This window comes from Stylophora pistillata, chromosome 8 (genome assembly GCF_964205215.1).
Source record: "Stylophora pistillata chromosome 8, jaStyPist1.2, whole genome shotgun sequence".
In the NCBI taxonomy this organism is placed as follows: domain Eukaryota; kingdom Metazoa; phylum Cnidaria; class Anthozoa; order Scleractinia; family Pocilloporidae; genus Stylophora; species Stylophora pistillata.
In genome coordinates this window covers 2,967,753-2,989,209 of record NC_142526.1, presented here as the reverse complement: position 1 = coordinate 2,989,209, position 21,457 = coordinate 2,967,753, and the positions used below count along the sequence as shown (strand labels likewise).

General features: G+C 39.8%; 2 protein-coding genes across 7 annotated transcripts; one reads left to right on the top strand and one right to left on the bottom strand.

The window, feature by feature from the left end:
* Window positions 1-2,813: 2,813 nt before the first annotated feature.
* On the top strand, window positions 2,814-15,054 carry LOC111325813 (uncharacterized). Of its 6 annotated transcripts, none has more exons than XM_088731815.1 (6): window positions 2,814-2,832; window positions 9,777-10,137; window positions 11,729-11,865; window positions 12,268-12,360; window positions 13,288-13,473; window positions 14,083-15,054. In XM_088731815.1, exons 2-6 carry the CDS (start codon window positions 9,821-9,823, stop codon window positions 14,580-14,582), a joined length of 1,233 nt encoding a protein of 410 aa, XP_088587941.1. In that variant the 5' UTR covers window positions 2,814-2,832; window positions 9,777-9,820; the 3' UTR covers window positions 14,583-15,054. The 6 variants fall into 6 exon arrangements, with proteins under 6 accessions (XP_088587941.1, XP_088587940.1, XP_088587939.1 ...); XM_088731814.1 differs by lacking the exon at window positions 2,814-2,832 and adding an exon at window positions 7,851-8,939; XM_088731813.1 differs by lacking the exon at window positions 2,814-2,832 and adding an exon at window positions 8,968-9,196.
* Window positions 14,698-20,566, bottom strand: LOC111325812 (pseudouridylate synthase 7 homolog). The gene is made up of 6 exons (XM_022929722.2): window positions 19,904-20,566; window positions 18,945-19,454; window positions 17,952-18,256; window positions 17,359-17,434; window positions 16,640-16,886; window positions 14,698-15,806 (listed from the first exon to the last, which is right to left on the bottom strand). The coding sequence occupies exons 1-6, from the start codon at window positions 20,544-20,546 to the stop codon at window positions 15,554-15,556; spliced, it is 2,034 nt and encodes a 677-aa protein (XP_022785457.2). The 5' UTR covers window positions 20,547-20,566; the 3' UTR covers window positions 14,698-15,553.
* Window positions 20,567-21,457: the final 891 nt, after the last annotated feature.

The window sequence follows — 21,457 nt, the reverse complement described above, 5'->3', positions numbered from 1 at the left end:
ATGCTTGAGTTCGACAGCATCGGTTAGGAGACTTAAATACTTCGAAGATTTAAAGATTGGTCAACCCTTGGAGGTTATTCGCGGTATTCATCCTTTTAGAAAAAGACTGCGAACAACTGTCGAGCCAGATTCCAGAATAAATTCTTGAACTAATGCTGGTTAAGCTGTATAGAACAACAAAACAGCCATAACGGGAAAAGAAAATCTGTAAACGAGTGACGGACGATTAACGACTTATACAAGTAACAGTTTGCGCGTCTGTAAAACGCGCATTTCAAACGTGTTTTTTTTACAAGATTAGCAACCACTAACTGTATTGCTACATTCTTGTTTGAGAATTAGCATAATTTTGCCCCAAAAAGTAGATTTTTTTCTGATAAAAATGAGATTCAAAGCATCCCAAAACTCCCCCCGACCTTTGATCGGAAATCAAATGTGTTCTCTTCTGTCTTTTCTCTAAATGACTCTGACTCGCTTCAGTCAAAGATCAGAAAAAAAAAAAAAATTAAAACAGTTCAAATTATGAAATAGTTAATCCTCTTACAGTTGTAAAATTCTTGACCTACATTAATGGAACCTGAGCAATGTGGTATCACATTGAGCCTGGGCAATATTTCTTCTTTTTTGTGTGTTTCGCAAACGTTTCAAGTTGCCGTACCGTAGTATGTTGATTAATAAAAGATTCGATAGAGCCCTAATCTATTATGCACGATAGCTAAAGGTCACAAACGAATGGTGCATTTTTTGTTTGCTTTTTCTTGTTTTTTCTTAATTTCTTTGCTTTTTCCGTATTTTATTTCGTCTAGAGTTACCTTTTTGGAGGGGAAAAGTGAGGTCCATAGATATTTCAGAGCATTTTAGGCTAATTCCAAGAAGATTTCTTGTTGTTATTTTTTAATCAAAAGGTCAGTTCTGTCGTACTGGAGGTCATTTTTCTGGCGGATTCTAGACAAAACCGATTATTTGAAAGAACTACTGACCATTCATCACGCTCTGCCGGAACCTTAACTTTTTTCTGCAGAGCTTGGGATAAGTTCCAAAGGCATTATTCAATCTGCCAATCTATTTGCTATGTGTGTTCGTAACTGCACACGTAATTTAGTCCAATTTAGGATAGGAGGCGTTTCGTAGCCTACAGCGTTGATACACTAAACAGATAGAAGGTCGGTATCCTTTATACAAGTAATCTAGCGAGTTCAAGGTCATGGCTTCACTCTATGACAAAAAAAAAAACAAAAAAAAAAACAGAACAAACAAATAACAGACAAGGATAAAAAAAACGAAACCGAAAAAAACAAACAAACAAATGGAACAAAAGCAGTATAGAAAACTCGAAAACAGAAAAACATAAAAAAAGAACAATTTTTCCTTGTCTCGTGGTTGTTTGATATTACAATATCATTTTGCTGTTGTTTTTTACAGATTACTTTGCTTGCTTGCTTGTTTGTTTGTTTGTTTCTGAGTCAAGCTTCTCTGTGTTTTTTCTCTTCTACCAGATAATTCTACTTGTTTGAACTTGGGAAGCATGTTTTCCTTTCCACTGACAAAAAGTGTCATCTTCGATCCAGCCGTAACATGAGAAATTTGCTCTTTTATCGGCCCCTGATGAAATGGTAAACTTTCTTTGTGATTTACCAGTGTTAATGATGACCAATCCAACTAGTCAAAGCCCTAAATTTAGTGAAGGAGAAATTTCATAAATCATCCATACCTTCCTTAGTGACACATAGCACTAGGTTGGTTTTGGTTCTGCTTGACTCGTTGACAGCAATCGTTTGGCGGTTTGTCGAGGTTACTGTTTATGGGTAGCTCGCGCCAATTACATCATTAACTTCCGCCAAAAGTTTCACTATTTTTTTGCTTAATCGGATTATGGATGTCACAACGTAACGCGGGGAGTTGAAAAGTAAACACCAGTTTGTTTACACCTAATTATACGCCTTTTGGCTTCGTTTCTTTTCTATTTTTTTTCTTTGACCAGAAGATCAAATTTGTTGGCCTCGGATCTATTTATCAGTGAAGGACATAGTAATCTGCGTCACGATTGCAAGATTCTGGAATTTTAAAACAGCAGGAGAGCCGTCAAACCAGAACAAAGTAACAAGGATTTAGAAAAAATCAAAGATGAGAAACAGATTATTGCAATCAGAACTCTGTGCTAAAAACGTGAGGAAATTTGCTACCAGTGCGTATATGCTTCCTCGTGATGAAGAGGTCAAGTGGTTATCATTGTTTTAACAGCTGTGATCAACTCTATTGCACTTTACTGCACTTATGGTAAGCTCTCGAACCTATCTGTTGTAGATACTTGAAAAGGACTTGTAGCGCAAGACGACGCGAGATTGGAAAGAACGCTGATACGATGGCTCTCCGACTTAAGTGCTTGAGGACAAGGTGGCAAGGGGCTCTCATTTAACTAACGTAAAATGGTGAATGCTGCCAAATAAGGGTATACGCTGGATTTTCTCGACAGGGGCAGAGATGACGTTTCTCACATTTTTCTTCTTTGTCACAATAAAGAAATAGAATCCTCTTTGTCGTGCGAGTTTTCAATAATAGATTACAGAAGACGTCAAAATGTGGTATCAAAAAAATAAAAAAGAGAAAAAAAAATCAATGACACTCGACTGCGCCTTGAATGCAAATTTTTTGCTCGTACCACGTTTTCATGTCATCTGTGATTTATTACTGATCAGACCCACGGTAACGTGGAATCTGTTCTTTAAGTAGATTAAGGGATTAGGCTACTCCACTGAATGTGTTCCTCTAAAGAAACCGCGTTGCAGAAGAGCAAGAAGGCATCAGAAGATACAACGTTCCCCGATGAACGAGGTATCTTTTAAAGTCTGTTGAAAGTTTATAATCATTTTTTTTTTTTTTCACTTTTAAAACTTAGTTGCAATTATATACTACAGAAATATTGCATATTTGTAGCGGACAGATAGGACGCCTAGAAGAGGAAATCTGATCCATCTGGTGATCCATCGATCCGATCCAAAACTGAACCTTGTTCATTGAGAAGAACAAAAAAATTACTCTTTGAAAAGAAATGGAGATCAACTTTTCACATTTCCTTTCTGTCATGCTCATATCACATGCCTTGTAATTTATTTGTTAACTTACACTTGTTGTTTATTTTGTTTGTTTGTTCGCTTTTTCTGGCAATTCTTATTCAGAGTTTCCAAGCCAACTCTAAAGTTTAAACCTTTTGAGGTATGCTTCCCTGTCCATTACCGAAACGTGTTGTATTCCCACCAGCACTTACGTAAGAGATCATACGTATCGTAAACTACACTACAATGAGGGATTTAAGGAGCGAATCCGAGTTTGTTTGCGTTTTCATCTCATGAAATCATGAAGGCATGTTTGAGGTCTCCAACTTGAAGACCAAAAAAAAGCCAGTGTTTCCTAAGCGAGATGCAAGTAAGGCTACGAGTAAACGTATGAGAAAGAAATCTGAAGAATGTACGTTCCAATTCTTTGGCTGTTCCACCTGATCAAGGAGGGAAATCTATTTCATTAATCATTCATACTCTATTGGTGACACATGGCATTCTGTGTTTGACTTGTTGACAGTAATAGTTTGGCGGTTTGTTTAGAGTGTTATTTAAGGGTGTCTGGCCCAAATACGTTAATTAATTACCGAGAAATTTTTAGTCTTTGGTTGAATAATCCCATTACAGTTGTTTCAAACTATCAAGAATTGAAAGAGAAATGTCAGTTTGTTTACACCTTCTACGCTTCTTGGCTTTTCTTTTTATTCTCTGTGACCGGAATACTAAATATGCCGGCCTCTGATCCTTTGCGAATGCAAGCAGTGATTGCCTCACGAATGCAAGTTTTTGCAACCTAAATCAAAAGAAAAAATCAGCCAAATCTGTAGAACATAGTACAAGTATTCAGGATCAACTGGATTTAACAGAGATAATTGCAAGCAGCAATCTCCGCTACAAACCCACCTGCGTGTCTATTCTCTCCAATGTTGAAGAGGTCAAGTGGTCACCGTTTTGCCCCAACAGCTGTGATCAACTATAATACACTTACGATAAGTACTCGAATATACCAGCTGTCGAAGCTTAAAATAGTTTTGTAGATAGCGACATGCAAACTTCCACAGAGACTCTACGACTTTAAAGTTTTTAGGGAGGGGTGGGTGGTCCTCAAGGGTGTACACCACAAGAAGGGCATTTCTTCTTTTTACATAACATGTTCTTTGATAATTCAGTGAGAGGGCTGGTGCGGAGAGATGAGGCTCGAGATCCCAACAACGTAACATATTCATCGACAAGAGCAAGTCATGAGGAGAGTTTGAAGGCCTCAGGGAACATAAGGTTCTCAGATGAAAGAGGTTGAAACCTGATTTACAACCAGTTAAGTTTTTCTTTCAACATTTAGTAAGACCATGTCTTTTAAACGTGATCCAATACTGAATCTTGTCCGACTAATTTGTTCCGCGAGAAGCATATGGCGTACAGCGATAATATTAATGCGATGAATGCAGTACACGGAAGCGAAAGCTGAAGAAAGGGAAAGACAAAAAATTCGAAGGATCCATATTTCAGATTCCATGTCTAAAACGTGTCAAATTGTTTCGTTTTCTCGTAAAAGGTGATGAAAAGAACATGAGCGAAGATACTTTTGTGCATGTCTTATTTTTATTCCTACTGTTGTTGGTGACCATCAGTCGATCGAATCTTGAAAAGAGGTGAGAACTTATAGACGTGCCTATTTTTTTGAGGCCGTTGAAGCCAATCTTAGACGGTTTTGATATCCGCTGCAGCCTGCCTTGGTATGGGTAGACCAGGGGAAAATCTAGGAATTTTGATATGGGGCTCAAACTTTGATTCAGCATTAAAGGAAGAAATGTTTCAAGATAGGCAAATTCTTAAATTCCTAAAACCTCAAGTTGAGTAGAAATATGCGTTCCCCTTAAGAAGAAGATTGGTTTCAAACAACGTCTCAAACGTTTTAGCAACAATAACCCGACTGTGAAAAAAAAGGCTTCATTCACAAGCCTGCATGGTGCGATATCAAAGATAATTATTTCTCCGCAACAGACATCCATCGGAAGAAGAATTCATTTGAATGATACAAGGTGAGTCGCGCGTCTGAGGATCACAATATTAAAGATAGAGGACATACGAGTTGTGCCGCTTTTGCAAACAAAATACATACATCTCTCTGTGAATTTTGTACGATAAATGTCACATACCTAAAGAGGAATTTCCACTAATTGACAAATACAAATTTTGGAATCAGCATAAATGGCAAGGAAATGGTGTAATCGCTGCATTATTATCGATCAAAATGCTACATGAGGGCCATTCCTGTAGGCTGCATACGGATGCGAAAGGTCTAAATTCCTGAAAAGCATGCTTTTGGTCCGCAGAAGTTGACCGTAACATAAGAGCTAACGCTCGAAACGTCAGCTTTTTTATTCGTTACGGTGGCCAATTTACAATTTCAACTTAGTTGATAACACCAAATTACCTTGCTACCCCCGCCGACGCAGCACCACAGTTTCTTTAGAAACTTTCAGCCTTTATTCAAAACATAACCATTTGACCATTGAAAAACTTAACAAATATAAAATTCATAACCTTGAGCAAGCATTTGATCAAAACTAGACGCTCGAGGCGCGTTCACTCGGACTTCGTTTATGGCCAGGGCATTAACACAAAACACGAGCACAATTATAACATACATAATTTACATACGGAGATCTGAATTGTTGTAGTTTTATTGACACTGAAACAGCATTATGTTCATGTACATTAGTCATTTTGACTACTTTTTCTAGTAGATCACAATATACATCATGTCTTCTACTAAGTACATACAACTCCATGCGAATAGCAAACCAACATTCACGATCGCTTGCAATTGTTCAATAATAATAGTGATTATGTAAGAAATACCAAATCCTACTTTACAGGTATCGAACCCTATAATAACCAATAACAGAAGCAGGATATTTAACGGAAGAGCTAAGCTTATATGTTTAACCTTACTATTCAAGTTTCTTTTGTTAGCATCTTCAGTTCTCCAATTGACTGTTGTTAGCGCCACCTTCGAAGTTGAGTTCACGAATATTCTTGATTTCTTCAGCAAGTGACGAGGTGTTCGTCTCAGCATCATAGTTTGTTGTTAAATCGGCCGTCACAGTTTTGCAAGTATTTTCGTAATTTTAACTCACAAATAGCTCATTCGTTATCTTGTGAGAACCAGTATGAACTTTGCACATTTGGTTAGTTTTCAAGCTATGAAGTTCGTGGACCGGCCCCTTCCGAAAACAATCGACATCATTTAGCGCGGGCCTACCGCGAATGGCGTGTGCGTTTGCATGTGGGATGTGGGATGAGCGTATAAGACAGTAATCTTTGCAAGGCGGTCTTCACAAAACACAGTATTCTGTAAATTATGTTGTTTACGAAGATCGAGCACAGGATAACACAAGGTGTCGCACTCTCATCCCCAGTTTCTTCGGTTTAAGCAAGGAACGCCTGAGATCATGACCCCCTTTTGACGACCCGATAACGGCTTGCATTTTAAGACTCGGGCTTTCCTTCGGAAGCCCGAGTGATAAGGGTTCAACATCTGAGTTATCAACTAGTTAGCCTTTAAAAATAAAGGTTCAAGGATTTTACAATTATTTTTCTCTTAACAGAATCATCAATTCAGTCTGGACAAGTGAAATTACGCCTTAAGAGCTCATGAGTAAAAAGTTTTATCCAGCATCCAGGTCTAATCTTTGCTTCTAGAGAAGCTTTTATTTTCGGTAGCACAAGCCTCAAATGAAGCTATGATCAGTCAGACGATGAATAAAAATGTCCATAACGAATACGTTCGTTCACATTTTGTCGCGGAAATAGGTGTAAACAAAAATTGACCGTTGACCAACCAACTGATACGGAAATAATTCATACGCAGGTCCGAGAGATTATAAACTGTTTATAATCTCTTCGCAGGACCTGTCTAAAAGTAATGATTCTGCTCTCTTCGAGAAATTATTCCCCAAAATCAACCGATTCGTAAGCAGAACCAAGAGATTATACACAGTCACAGTTTATAATTACTCGGCTGGACCCATGAGTGTCTTAAAGCAATGATTCTCAACTCTCTTCGAGAAATTATCGCCAACCAGTCCTCCTGGTTAGCTCAGTTGGTTAGAGCCCGGATTGTGTTGTGCGGGGAGGTCTAGGGTTCGAGCCCCGGTCGGACCCATACTCATGGTCTTAAAATAACTGAGGAGAATTTACTACCTTTCTATAATATCAAGAAATGGATGGATATTCTAGTCTTCTCGGATAAGGACGAATAAACCGAAGGCCCCGTCTCCTGCAGGGGTAGGGGTAGGAGACGTTAATTTCCCACACACGAGATTACTGTGTGCAGGATGTACTCCCCTGGGGTGGGATGGGCGGGAAGGTAAGATGGGCGGGAAGGTGAGATCGTTACATGGACTGAAGGGGTTGCCAGAGGCGCGTGATAATGCTGACGTACGATCTCAACCTTATCTTGTAACTAGACACGTTTGTTATTTAGAGTGCTTAAGACTTCAAGTTCTTCTTTCTTTTTTCTTCTCAATCAACTGATCAATCAATTGATACGGAAAAAAATTCATAAGTAGGACAAAGAGATTTTTAACTGTTTGTAATCTCTTAACAGGACCTATCAGCGTTTTAAAATGATTCTGCTCTCTTCGAGAAATTATATCCGAAAATCAACTGATCAATCAATTGACACGGAAATAATTCATAAGCGGGAACGATAGATTATACACAGTTTATAATCTTTTAGAAGAACCTATGGCTGTCTTAAAGCAATGATTCTGCTCTCGTCGAGAAAATATTGCCAAAAATCAACAGATCAATCAATTGATTGATACGGAACTAATTCAAAAGCTGGACCGAGAGATTATCAACAGTTAATAACTCTTTAGCAGGACCCATGAGTGTCTTAAAGCAATGACAGTCTATTCTCATTGAGAAATCATAGCCAAACATCAACTGATCAATCAATTGATACGGAAATAAATCATAAGCAGGACCGAGAGATTGCTGACACAACTTATACTCTATTAGCAGGACCTATGAGTGTCTTAAAGCAACGATTCTGCTCTCTTCGAGAATCATCACTAAAAATGTTTTCCAAACTGAACTTTAAATCCGGGTCACATATTACGTGATGCCGTTTCCAATTCGAACCCAGGCCACATTTTATCTCACAACACCTTCGCCACTGCGCTATTGGATGTCAGCAGAAGTTCACCTAAGATCAGCCAGACGAGATTCATCTGTCGCTGCACAATTCCTTTTCCTAATCAAAATATCAGGAAAAAAATTAAAACCTATAAATAGTTTCATTAAGCAGAAAAATTGTTCACATGATTAGCGAAGATCTTAATGAGATTTCAGGTTTAGTAAATGGCTATTAAAATTGAGATACAACAGTCAAAGAAAAGCCCCTCCTGCTCTGGGCCCGGTCTTGACCCGAGGCCAAGTTAAGATGGTTCTATCTCACCTTTAAAAAAATCTTTGGTCTCTTATCAAAGTCACGCACATGTCAAACTTGTAACATCTAATGACCTTGGATAAATATAGAAACTGACTGAGGGAGAACCAAGGATACTGGAAGCTATTAAAAGATTAGTGAATTAGCAAGACTGTCGATAAGCCTCGCTAATTTGAATAAACAAACCGAAAGAAGAGGAAAAATTGTTTATACCTAGTAGGTAATCGATCTAAAAAATAATTCCATTGGAAACAATGATAGACTAAAGTAGTTTTAATTAATACGTCATCGTGTTAACATTTTTGGATCCACTTAAAAGGGTGGACATGATTTCAAGATGAGTATAACCTGATGTTCTCACTTGAGACAAATTATTGCAGACCTCTTATCAGGAGGAGAACAGACAGAAAATTTGAACTTGATCGGTAAGGGCCAAAACATTTTTATTGCCATTAGAGTCCTCTCAATTCTTTCTGTCATTCGGCGCGGAGAAACTCAAGGAATCGAAGGAAAGAACGGCTACAATCTTGAGTTGCCAGTCTCTGTTTGTACGGCAGAACCGCCACGTCCGTTGACCCAAAGAATTCACATCACTTTGGACATGTGATGCATATGGGACTTAAGCGCTCGCACGGGTTTTAAAGTGGTAATTTTATCGCAACGAAAAAGGCCAAAACAGACGGTGAGCAAAAATACCTTCATAGCAAGGGATAAAAAGTTACCTGTTGAAATTTCTGGTTTACGTGCTATTAAAAGGCTAAACAGTTTTGATGAGTCAATCAAGATTAATAGGAAGGGTAAGAGGCTTTAAATGTTAATATTTTTAAATTTGCTAGCAATGCGACAGTACACGTTGGGCAGATCATTTAAGAATGTTCGCCTACGCTATTACACCAGGTGCGATTTATATTACCAAACAAAAGATAAAACCTTGTACGAAGTGCTGTTTTAGGCCTGAAAGAGCTTTAACAATAGCGGGGCGTATTTGTATTCTAATACCGCTACGCTGTGACTATTGACTGTTGTTTTGTGATTGAAATTTCAACAGGGACCCTGGTTCCGCTTCGGTTGTCGTGTCATTTGCATGACTGCATGAATGTAAATTCTTGGTCTTCGGAGTTTATCGACGTGACGTTTATGTGGAATCCATATCTCGCCCACAAAGAAGTAAACAGTTAAAACAAAGGATCTGGAGACAAAACTTAAACATGGTCGCCTTGTTTTTACTCTTCTTTAACGAGTTATCTCCTTCCTTTCAACAGCGTCGGTTTATTGAAGTAACGTGTTAGCCGAAAACAAGGTGAAGATGACGGCGCGTGGAATTTTGAAGTGGATTGTTGCTCGTTATCTTTCGCTGTCACTCTGGCAGTTAATTCAGATTGTGGTGATCCTAGGCTACGTTTGGGCCCAATATGCCCTTCAGGCACAGCTAAGCAATCGTTTAACGAACATCATAGAAAGGCTGGACAAGCTTGAGGATTACATGAACGGCAAAGACTACAGAAAGCTACAGATAAGGACCAATGACATGGGGCAAAGGAATGTTCCCTCTCGTGCAAAGCGACATGCGGACCAAACAGGGATGAACAATCTTTTGCAGCGACTGGAGAGTTTGGAAAATCGGTAGGTAGAAGATGTTATAGTCATTAAAGTTGTAATCTTCCAACAGGCTCAACTCATCAGCGTGTTTCGCCTAGCCATCGCTTACAATAAGCAAGAATGAGCATGAAAAGCCAAATGGATAAATACAAGCCGGACGACTTCTAAAAGTGCTTAAGTGCCAATCAATTGCACAACTGACGGAGTTATAATAACTGAACTTGTTATGATATATACAAACGACTCTCTCAAAGATACACAACCGCTAAGTAAGCGTTCTTGTATCAATTTTATGTGCGTGTCCATTTTAAGACCGCTTGACTATAATATTTTTATACATAATAGCGGGTCCAAATGAAAAAATAGTCTTTATCGATATATCAATATCACAGAACATTTAATTGCATTAATCGAAGACGGATATTAGCTCTTAAATTCCCCAGGGGATTAAAATCGAAATACGCGCACAATGCCGACACTTACAACAAGGCAATAACGAGAGACGGGCGTTTAAATAAGGACCACCACCTAGGACATTGTCTTCATGTTAGACCACAGAATACTAAAAGATCCACGTGTTAATCCAAACGGAGCCAAAATTCACACTAGGGCACTTTTCTAAAACCCAATTGAACCCTGAAAGTAAAAAGACTCAAACCCCTCAAGATGGATTAATGAGCTTGTAGTTGAAGACAACTAACTGCTTCGCCAATGTTCCCGAATTTTCCGGCTAAACATCGAAAGGGTAATTAGTTAAGGCACAGCCATAATCTCCAAAAACAAACCAACGGGACTGCATTTTTGTCAAACAAAGAAAAATAATTAAAGGCACTAATCAAAGTGTGTTCGTACACGAAAACGCTCCTGTGACGTAGGTTTATCCAGGGTCGCACATTGAAACATGAAGTTTCCTGCATTATAATCATCAGGGAAACAACGGAAACTACTTCCCATACAAATATTTGCGATGATGTTTCTGAAATAGTTCGATTAAGTTTATTGGATTGTTAGCCGGACGCTTCGAGTAATTTTCCAATACAAATTAATTGACAGCTAGCTGATTTGTAACCATTCCTTTGTAATTTCAATACTTTCGTGATTTATCTTAAGATTGTTTTGATACATACTGACAGACATTATTGCTGATTAAAATGTATCATAATAATCCATTCGCCTTTCTTTGATGATTCAGTTGGCCGCACAAAGAGCCAACTATTTTCACCTCGGACTCTCTGTATCACCACTGTCCAAAATAACAGCTGCATACTTGACTTGCAACCTTGGACTCAAATTTGACACATTGACTGCGGGGCCAGCCAATATGAACTTTTGCAGAAAGCTTAAAGTTTTCGGCGATGAGCCAATGCACTGCTGACACAAAAGATAAATCATACAAAATATCACATGATAACAAAAGTGATATGCAGGAAAAAATCATTGCTTTGAGAGCTGTGCATTAGATATTTTAAATGGCCGGTAAATATTTAAAAAATACGCCATCGTAAGAGCTGTCAGCCAATGTTGTTTTTTTACTGAAAGTTGTGCAATTTACCGAAGAAACTGTGAACGATTTAATTCATAACCGGTTGATTCGTCTTCTTGCTCTAATTTTCAGCTTTGCAGCTTCAAACAACTTCAGTGCGCATGAGGGTGGAACCTTTTGTGCTCAGGGACCTCAAGGTACACATGGAATTCCGGGAAAAGATGGGATTCCAGGGCGTGATGGGAAGGATGGAACGACAGGAAGAGACGGTGAGTAGCCGGCTGATTCTGTCGTCTTACTTTTGTTTGACCCATTTTTTTCATCACATATTAAGTCAGAATGTTCCTTTTATAACTGTATGTTAAGTCATGAATAGGTTGTAAGTCTGATGACAGTCCCATTAGAACAGGCTTGTCAAAATTGTCTTATCACTTAAGAGCATAATTATACAACGGCAAGTGAACCAATCAAACCATACAAAAAAGGTAAATAAACGAGAGAAAAATCAGCCGTAATTACGTAGCAAAGGAGCGAAGAGCGAATAACCCCGCAACAAATCGTAAAGGAAAAGGAGGGCTGGCCTGAAACTCAAAACTAGAGAATTCTCTGTTCTGAGCGAAAAATCGTTGAAACACACTTGTAGTCGTTAAAACGAATTTCTTGTGACGCAGTGTTCGTGTTCATTAGTGTAGGAAGAGATGGCACCGATGGACGCAATGGGGTACCGGGGAAAAATGGAATCCCAGGGAGGCAAGGATTGCCGGGTAAGTTGGCTTCGTTTGCATCCACGGTTGGAAGGCCTCCTTTTTCCCTACCTTTGATTTCTTTCAGAATTTGGGACAAAACTTAAACCACAAACATATCAATTTACTATTTCCTGTTTTATCTTCTTATTGAGGGCAACTGCAACAACTCTCATATTGATTTCCATCAATTCTGAGCGAGCTTGATTCATAAACAGATCTTTTTTATGTCGGGGACGCAATTCGGATTAGTCAGTCTACAGCCTCCAAAATATCGAAAATCAGCTTAGCGTGCAGGGTAACGTAAGGGAAGGCCCCGATCTGATAAATAACATGGCGTGGTTGTTATCTGATGACTGGCTTAAATAGAGATTACGGAAAGCATCGTTAAGATGCAAACATGTGCGCGGTAAATCCACATAACACCAACAAGATTCAAACATGTGCGCGGTAAATCCACATAACACCAACAAGAAGCAACCGACTAATTAAAATATTAGTACGTTACTTGATCTAATTAACTAGAAAAGATAAGAAGATGGCACGTTTCGCCTTATTGTTTGAGGACTCAGACCGTTGAAACATCATAGCCACCGAAGAGGAGTCCAAAAATCTGGTCGGAAATGGCAATTTCCTGCCAAATCTCGCACGAGTTACGCCAATGCATGGGCAACTTAGAAAAGAAAGCCTCGTCATAAAAGACACCATTTAATCTTCCTCATCATCGGCCATTCTCGAACCTCTTCGGTTTGTTGTTGCCTTTGTTTTGCTCTCATATTTTACAAAATCCTTCAGTATTTCTCACAGAAAATAGTCTGGAACAACGCGAGAATAATTAGAAATGTCGGAATTAAACACTTAAAAATACTAGAAGGGAACACCAAGAAGATCGCCTTCACACACAAGGGATGTCCAGTAGGTACTACAGCTGTGTTTGTTTTGTTTAAGGCAGAGATGGTGCTACAGGACCAAAAGGAGACCAAGGCCAAAAAGGACACAGAGGAAAGCAAGGTGCTCGGGGCCCTCCAGGCGACCCAGTGACGTGTTCCCAAAGGGCCTCAGGAAGTTCGGTGTTTATTCGATGGGGACGTAGTGTATGCCCATCTCGCACAGGCGCAGAACTAGTTTATGAGGGTATGTTTTAACTTTCAAGGAAGCATTGCCAGTAATAATCATCATAGCAATAACAAAATTTTACAGCCTCGTACAGTTGTGATTCCGTTGATAAGCTTAGTACAGCCTAAATACAAAGAGCAGTGAAGAAATACCAAAATACAAAGCAGTTTGGGCGATACAATGCAATGTAATGCAATGCAATGCAATGCAATGCAATGCAATACAATACATACAATACAATACACTTTATTGCAGCTCCCCTATACGAGGCTATTTCGTCGCAATACTGAGTAAAGCTATTAATTTGCTCTTTGAATTTGCAAATACCCAAAAACGGTCAGTTAGCTCTCCTTACTGAAGGCTATGACTAGAAATTCTCCTTTAAAAAAATGGAAGATTTACTCAGAAAACGAACACTTGTTACATCTTGAATAAGGCTTAGTTTTTTATATTTGGATTCATCCTTTAAATGCCATTTCCATGCCTTTTAACTACTTCGCAGTTTTCCAGAAGCCATAAGATTCCCGGAACTCATCTACTCCTGTATTACTCTATAAGTTATCTGCTATCATTTTATTGTGAATAAGGCTTCTCACCGAACCTTTCTGATTGCTGATTTTGTCTCAGGCCGAGTAGCTGGATGGCGCCCAACAGGAGAGGGCGGAGGGGCCGACTATCTGTGCTTGCCTCTCGACCCCCTTTACCTTAAGCCCCCTTCACCGGGGTCCAACTCAAGAGCGTCCCTCTATGGTGTGAAGTATGGTGACGTACAGGACCTTTTTATGAGGAGACGTGGAAGGGGACCTAATATTAGTTACCATAGTGTCCCATGTGCTGTGTGTCGTGTACAGCAAAGAGGATCCTCAATGATGATTCCTGGAACCAATGTCTGCCCGACCGGACTTTGGACCCGCGAGTACCACGGGTATCTTATGACGGACACGACCAACAACACGAGACCTGAGTACATTTGTGTTGACGCTGATGCTACCGGAGTAAAGGTGCGCCACAACAAAGGGAATGCCGGGAAAGCTTTACTAACATCAGTACAGGGACAGTGCGGAGTGTTGCCTTGCCCGAATTACCTGCAGGACTGGGAACTGACATGCGCAGTATGCACTATGTAGTAAAACGGAAATAATGATAATTCAAGCCATGTTCGGTAGTTGCCTTCTATTATAAGTGGATTTTTATGTTCCATCCGTTGCAACGCTAAAACTGCAACAAATCACCAACAGCCAATCCAGAAATGGGCAAATTATTTACCAACTTTCAACGAGCCAGACGTTCGAAAACTGCATGCGTAATCGTAACAAAAAGAGAGATGAAGTATATACGGTCAGACATTCGCATAAGAAGCAATTGTTATCGGTACTAAAGTATTATCTAAGCAAAAGTACAAAATTGTATTCAGATTTAACAACTTGACGAAGGTCAGTTGATCAAGATTACCTAAAGTTTTGCTGCCACAACATTGAAGCAATGTACAGTGTAAATACGTTGTAGCAGAACATGATTGATCGAGTTCGTGAGAGTACTAAACGTGTCACCGGTTGTAAATCGTTGAGAAACTATAACAAAAAAAAGTTTTCTTTCTTACTTATTTTGTTACACTTATATCATTACCTATTGGCACGACATACTTGTACATGACATACGCGACAAACGCCATACAACCGAATTTGTAAGATCCATTTCATCTTATTCCCGCCTCAAGTAAAGCGGAATTTATTCGCCTGAAAAAAGTAGATGGCAAAAAAAACGCCCATTTGAAAGTTGATTTACCGTAAACTGTTGTTTCGCAGTCCACGAGGGAAAATCTAAATCGTCTTTTCCTTCCACAAGGCGCTGTTTCAGAAGAGATTTCACTTCATCACTTTCAGAAGGGATCAATGAGTCTTTTCTTGCTTCAATAGTTATGATAGGTCAGGCAGACAAATGGAAAGGTTACAAAAGCTAATCACATTTTCAGATTTAACAACCAGGGTTACAAGCAATCAATTCTTGCTAGTGACGGTTAGTAAAAGTTCATAAAAACACACGTCGGCCCTTTTGTGTCTTTGAAGTTTAAAGCTTTCTAAGTCTGTGCATCCACGTTTCATTCCTGGTTGAGAGTGGATTGATAAGCAGATGACGTATCACTCCTCAGAACCTCACGTAAGGCCATCGTAGCATACGCTGAGGTGGGTAACGTAAATTCCAATTGTAGCGCCCAGTACTTTCCGTCTGGAACAGACTCGGGCTCCTGGGCACCAGACATAGCTTCCTTGTCGGTTACAACTAACGGTTGTTTGACGTCATTGTAACGCAACCAGCGCCAGCTCGTGAGGCTCGGCTTGACGAGTAATTTCCTGTATGTTACAAATAATTGAAAATGGAATAGGTCAACGTAAGTGTGGGAACTGAGGTTGTCCCAAGCCTTTGCAATCCAAAGTAATTTATAAAACCATTGATTTTCAGTGATTTCAAACTTTCTTTTATCTCTCCATGATCCCCAACTAAATTCCTGAGTGTGATGACAAAATGATTCCCTGATAAAGAGCCAAGTTTAAGAGGCAAGGAACTATCATCACTGCAAGGAACTATCATCGCACTGAACTCGTGTCGACTTTCGTGAAAACAAGCCAGTTATACCAAAAAACAAAAGCAAAAGACTGGAGGGAAGACAACAAGGCAATAATTTCTTTGGATGGAAAACACAATGAAAAACACTGAATATGGACAATGCACACCCTTTACTCACAATAACTCCATAATGAAGAATATGGCAATAATAACTTCTTTCTGATCATTACTATTAAATTATAAAACCTTATTAGACCATTATAAATATCATGACTATCATTTCAGTTATAATTATAATTAAAAAATTAGACAACCCCTCAATCGCGTTAATTTCAAGCTTTGCGTGACAAACACTGACGTTTTAACAATCTAAACGGAAGACAACATCAGCGTTACAAGTTGTTTTCCACTTAAACGTTGTAAGTGCTATTCATGACACTGATGATCCTAGAAATAACTCGGCTTCGACAGTTGTTACCACGAGCAACAGTCCTTTAAGGGAGTAGCAAGAGCCCATAGCAGACTTTGAAATCCAGGCACGATCGACCGAAAACCTTTAAACGAGAGATAAGGTAACTGGACCGCAGAGCATAAAAAAATTATTTTGAACGAGACTCACCGATAAGCGCCCGACAGGGAGTAGTCCTTTACTTTATGCCTCATGTTGTCGATGTCCAGTCCGTCGTTGGCCATTATTTTTCTGTACTCATCTTTCAAGCTGTTGTTAGGGTATGCAACGTCGTATCCAGGAAGTGGAAGAACAACGTCATGGATTGTGAACTGCCCTGTTTTGATCAGCTCCTCGGTAACAACGGTAACCGATGTTCTGCTTGGCTCGGAAATAAATTCAACCTTGTCTTGCGGCCCTGAAGTGCGTCGAATAATAAGGAAAAAAGTCAGGCTGACCAAGCTACCTCCTAATGTCCACACCACCATACCTGCGCACCTGAGCACCGTTGCCCTGACACAACAACGCACTGACGCAACTACGCAATGAAGCATCAACGCACGTTCACAGGTCGACACATCGACGCACGTCCGTACCTAATTACGAACGAGTATTCATGTACGTATGCGTGCAGGTGCGTAGATATACACAACGAACTTGAGCGTATGAACATGCGTGAAACACGCGTATGAGCAAACGCGTATGATTACAGCCATTTGTCCTACGCCAAAGTTGATTGAAAGTTTGGGATTTTTATAGTTGTTTAAATCACTACTGAGTAACACCTACATGACGAGCACGTTGGTGAGGAAGTAAGCTTCATGCTCAGGAAACTGGTTACAGAAAAAATCAAATGTGCATGAGTGGTTCACGGTAGCATTCACATTCACCTGTGTCTGTGGTACATGGTGCTGCTGATTTTGAAGCCACAACCAGGTCACCTACGATTGGCTGCATTCCGTGCTCCTAAAAGTGCAATCAAACCAAGAAACATCTGGTCACGTACTATAAAAAATGAATAAATAAATAAAAAATAAAAAATAAAAAAAAAAACTTTTGGCCCGCATATCACGCATTGCTCTCAAACCTCGCTATACAATGCACGGAAATGAAGGGGTTAAGGCCGCCAGGAGAAAACCCCCTCGAACAAGAAAGAAAACCAGCTACAAATTTGACTTAGTAGAGAAATCGACGAAGGGTTTGACATTTCTGTTCAGTTTTCCACAGAGAGGTTGGAAGTTGGGAGCTGCTGGTGTGCAGATTTATCAAAATGAGATTCACAATGGATCCTGTTCGTGAGAATCACATCCAGCTCATATTTGTGTAAGAAGGGAGAGGAGAACTCTCAATAATGTTTCAAGCTTTTCATATATCTGCATGATATTTCCCTAACTAGGCTGGTAATGGGGTTTTAACCCTGTGATTTGAGTTTGAATGAAGAATTGGGAAAGATACATATGGTGTTTGGCACAAATATAAGTACCTTAATGCGCTTGGATGCCATGTAGTTCCATACGTAGCTTTGATATGCATGGACATACATGAGTCTGGTGTTCCTGGAGATGGACTGGAGGGCTTTCACCAAACCTGAAGGTCCATGCCTCACAAGGCCAAGTAAAAGGTCACTCTCAATTCCTTTCCTTTTAGGAAGTCTTTTCAGAGTCTCCTTAGCATCATGGGTGTGTTTCCAGTGTTGCCGAGCAGCTGTGAGGTCATCTGCTTCACCAGAACGTGGATTAAGAAGCAGATCAACGGCCTCAGACCAGTTACTAAGAAGCAACGCACAGCCTGCAACAATTAGACAGTCAAAAATAAGTATACTAATGAACTGTAAAAAATTCGGATTGCATGAATGTTGGAAAAGTGACTTATTGCCTTCCTTTGTGGAGCAGTTTTCAACTGAGTGTTAAATGACCAATACAGATGGCCAACGGTTCCTAAGAACAAAGGTTAGCATCATCATCAGGGCTCAACACCTACTTTTAAACTTACTAGCCAAGTGGCTAGTGACATCCTTGATGTTTTTAGATGCTACGACAATTTCACTCTGTTTACTTAAGCCAAACTGGCTAGTAGAAATTGAAAACCACTAACCAAAACTGAATTTCTACTAGTCTGTGGCTAGTGGGCTACTGTTAGTGTCGAGCCCTGAATCATAAGCCATCAATAACTCAAATCAAAATCAGGCACACTGCTTTAGGTACAGGAAATACAAATGCTTGTGACAAAGAAGTGATTAGGTGTGGTTTACACCTCTTGGACTGTGAGGATGGCGCAAGATATTTCAAACCACAGAACAAAGTTTCCTAAATCAATAGAATACCCTTCAAGTCAAAAATTGCTCCATACAGGTAGAGTGGGAGTAGAATGGCTACATGTACCCACACCACCGAAAAAGGCTCCCCCAGGTCTTATGTACATTTTACCAACATGGAAAACAAATTAAAACGGTAAATAAATGGCAGTCGATACATACCTATTTTATGTGTGGGAACTGAGGTTGTCCCAAACCTTTGCAATCCAAAGTAATTTATAAAACCATTGATTTTCAGTGATTTCAAACTTTCTTCTATCTCTCCATGATCCCCAACAACATTCCTGAGTGTGATGACAAAATGATTCCCTGATAAAGAGCCAAGTTTAAGAGGCTCTTTACAATACTGGAAGTTGCCAAGACACATGTTTCGAAGACTTTTGTTTAATTCCTGTAATTGTTCAACCTTTACTCTGTAAACAGACACTTTTTGGGTAGTTACTGCCCTGCGGTCCTTGGTTCCAGCATAACCAAAACTCCCTGCTTTGATTCTAAGAAGTTTGCTCAATAGATTAATTGCATCCATAGTGTCTTTGTTTTCTTTGTAGAGAACAAACCAGCAATAATCTCCAAGTTCTGCTGGCCATCGGCTGCTCCTTTGTTTGCCATCTGAATCACGGTTATGAAATACTCGGACTGCCTTTTGGTTCCCTACATCAACTGTGTCACTATCTGAAAGGAATTAAAAGCAGTGATTTTTGATTTAGAAAGTTGCATAGAACTGAAATGATACCTATGAATCATTTTAGCCTTCACTAACAATACTCCACCAAACCTTCCACCCCAAGCCACCTTTCTCCCATTCTTGGGGAATGATTTAAGTATTTTGCTGCATTTGGTTGGCCAAATTCTCCCTACAGCCAAAGTCCCAACACCAAAAGAGGAAATATTCCAGCTTCTGTACCATGCAGTCATTAGGTTTATTGCAGCTCCCCCTGGTTGGATACTGATCCATGGCAGGTAAGATCTTCCCTCCCCCACCCCTTAAAGTGGCCCCCACACCCCATCCCTGAGTAAGTTTTGCCCAGTCTTTCTAACAATTCACTTGCACCTATTTATACTTATGAAAGAAATGACACATTGAGAATGATTTATATTGCCCAGCTACAGCAATCATTCACCTAAAAAGGCAAAGTTTTCTCTGATGGCTCTGTGAACCAATCTTCTGTGGTCCTTGTCATCATCAGGAGATAAAGTCACTGAGGTTTTCTTCTCCTCATCATCAATAACTTGTTTAATTTTCATTTTCTCTTCTTCACTTAAAATATCAAGCCCAAATTCTTGACTCTTTTCTTTCCGAGGTAAAGATGTATCAGTTAATCGCACAATATTTCCCTGGAGGTCCCTCTCTCTGACGATGAAATCCGTGTATCTCTGTTTCAGGACTCCATGAAATCCGGGTAAGTTGGCCACGAATTCCAAAATTCCAACGTCCTTCTCCGAAACACAAGTTTCTCTCAAGATATCAGAGCCATCTTCAGATGCTTTTCCAACCGATGAATCTTTTCCTTGCTCTGTACTTGCCCTCATTTCGTCGGTCTCTTCTGGGTTTTCATTAAGCACGTGCTTTGTACCAATAATAATTTCACTTCGAAGTTTTCCATCGGTCTCGTTTCTTTGATGGCAGTTCGCTTGTTCTCCATTTTTATCTAAACCTAATTTATCAGCCTCTCTGTCATCGCTCGTTTTCGCGGATTCTGAAACTATTCTAGGGCGTTTGAACTGCGGTTCGTAAAGATTATGATTAACAATTTCGTCCGCCATTTTGAAAACTGAGCCTGCATGCAAAAGCAACATTAATATTTGGAGTTTTTTGTTCAAGTAAAACCATCTTCATTTATCTCTGATGCTAAAGCAGCATGGCTTTTGTTCCTAGGAAATCCTGTGTCACACATTTACTTACGGTACTTAACGATCTGGGTAAAACTCTCGACGCTGGACAAGAGTCGGATGTTCTTTATCTCGATTTCAGAAAGGCGCTTGATTCTGTGCCGCACAACCTTCTCCTGCACAAGTTATCATTATATGGCATCTCCGGTCCATTGCACAGTTGGTTCTCCGACTACCTTCATTCTAGATATCACAGGGTGCACATAGAAGGTTCCTTCTCCAGTTGGGTCAATGTGTCATCTGGTGTCCCTCAGGGGAATCTAATGGGCCCATTCTTGTTCGTTATCTTGTTTGTTATCAACGACCTACCAAAGACTCTCAATGATGGAACAGCACTGAATTGCTCTGTTTGCTGATGATGCCAAATGTTACAGATCAGTTAATGACTCTTGTGATTGTACTAATTTTCGACAGGATATTAACAAGCTTTATGACTGGTCCCTTAGATGGGGTTTAGCTTACAATCTAGATAAATGTGTAGGTATGATAATAACTAGAAAACGAAACAGCTCTATACCGTCTCTTGTTGAGTAGTCCTTAGGAAGCCGGAGAACATGCCCTTGCGGTCGTTTCCTCACAAAAGGATCTCCGAGTTATCGTCACAGACAAACTTACATGGAACTCTCACATTGAATGCGTTGTAGCCAAAGCCAACCGGATGTTGGGTTTTCTCCGTCGGACCTGTGCTGACATTGGGACTGATAGCAGGAGAACGCTATATCTTTCTTTTGTGTGTTCCCACTTAGGCTATGCTAGCGAGGTCTGGGCCCCTCAATCTACTGTCC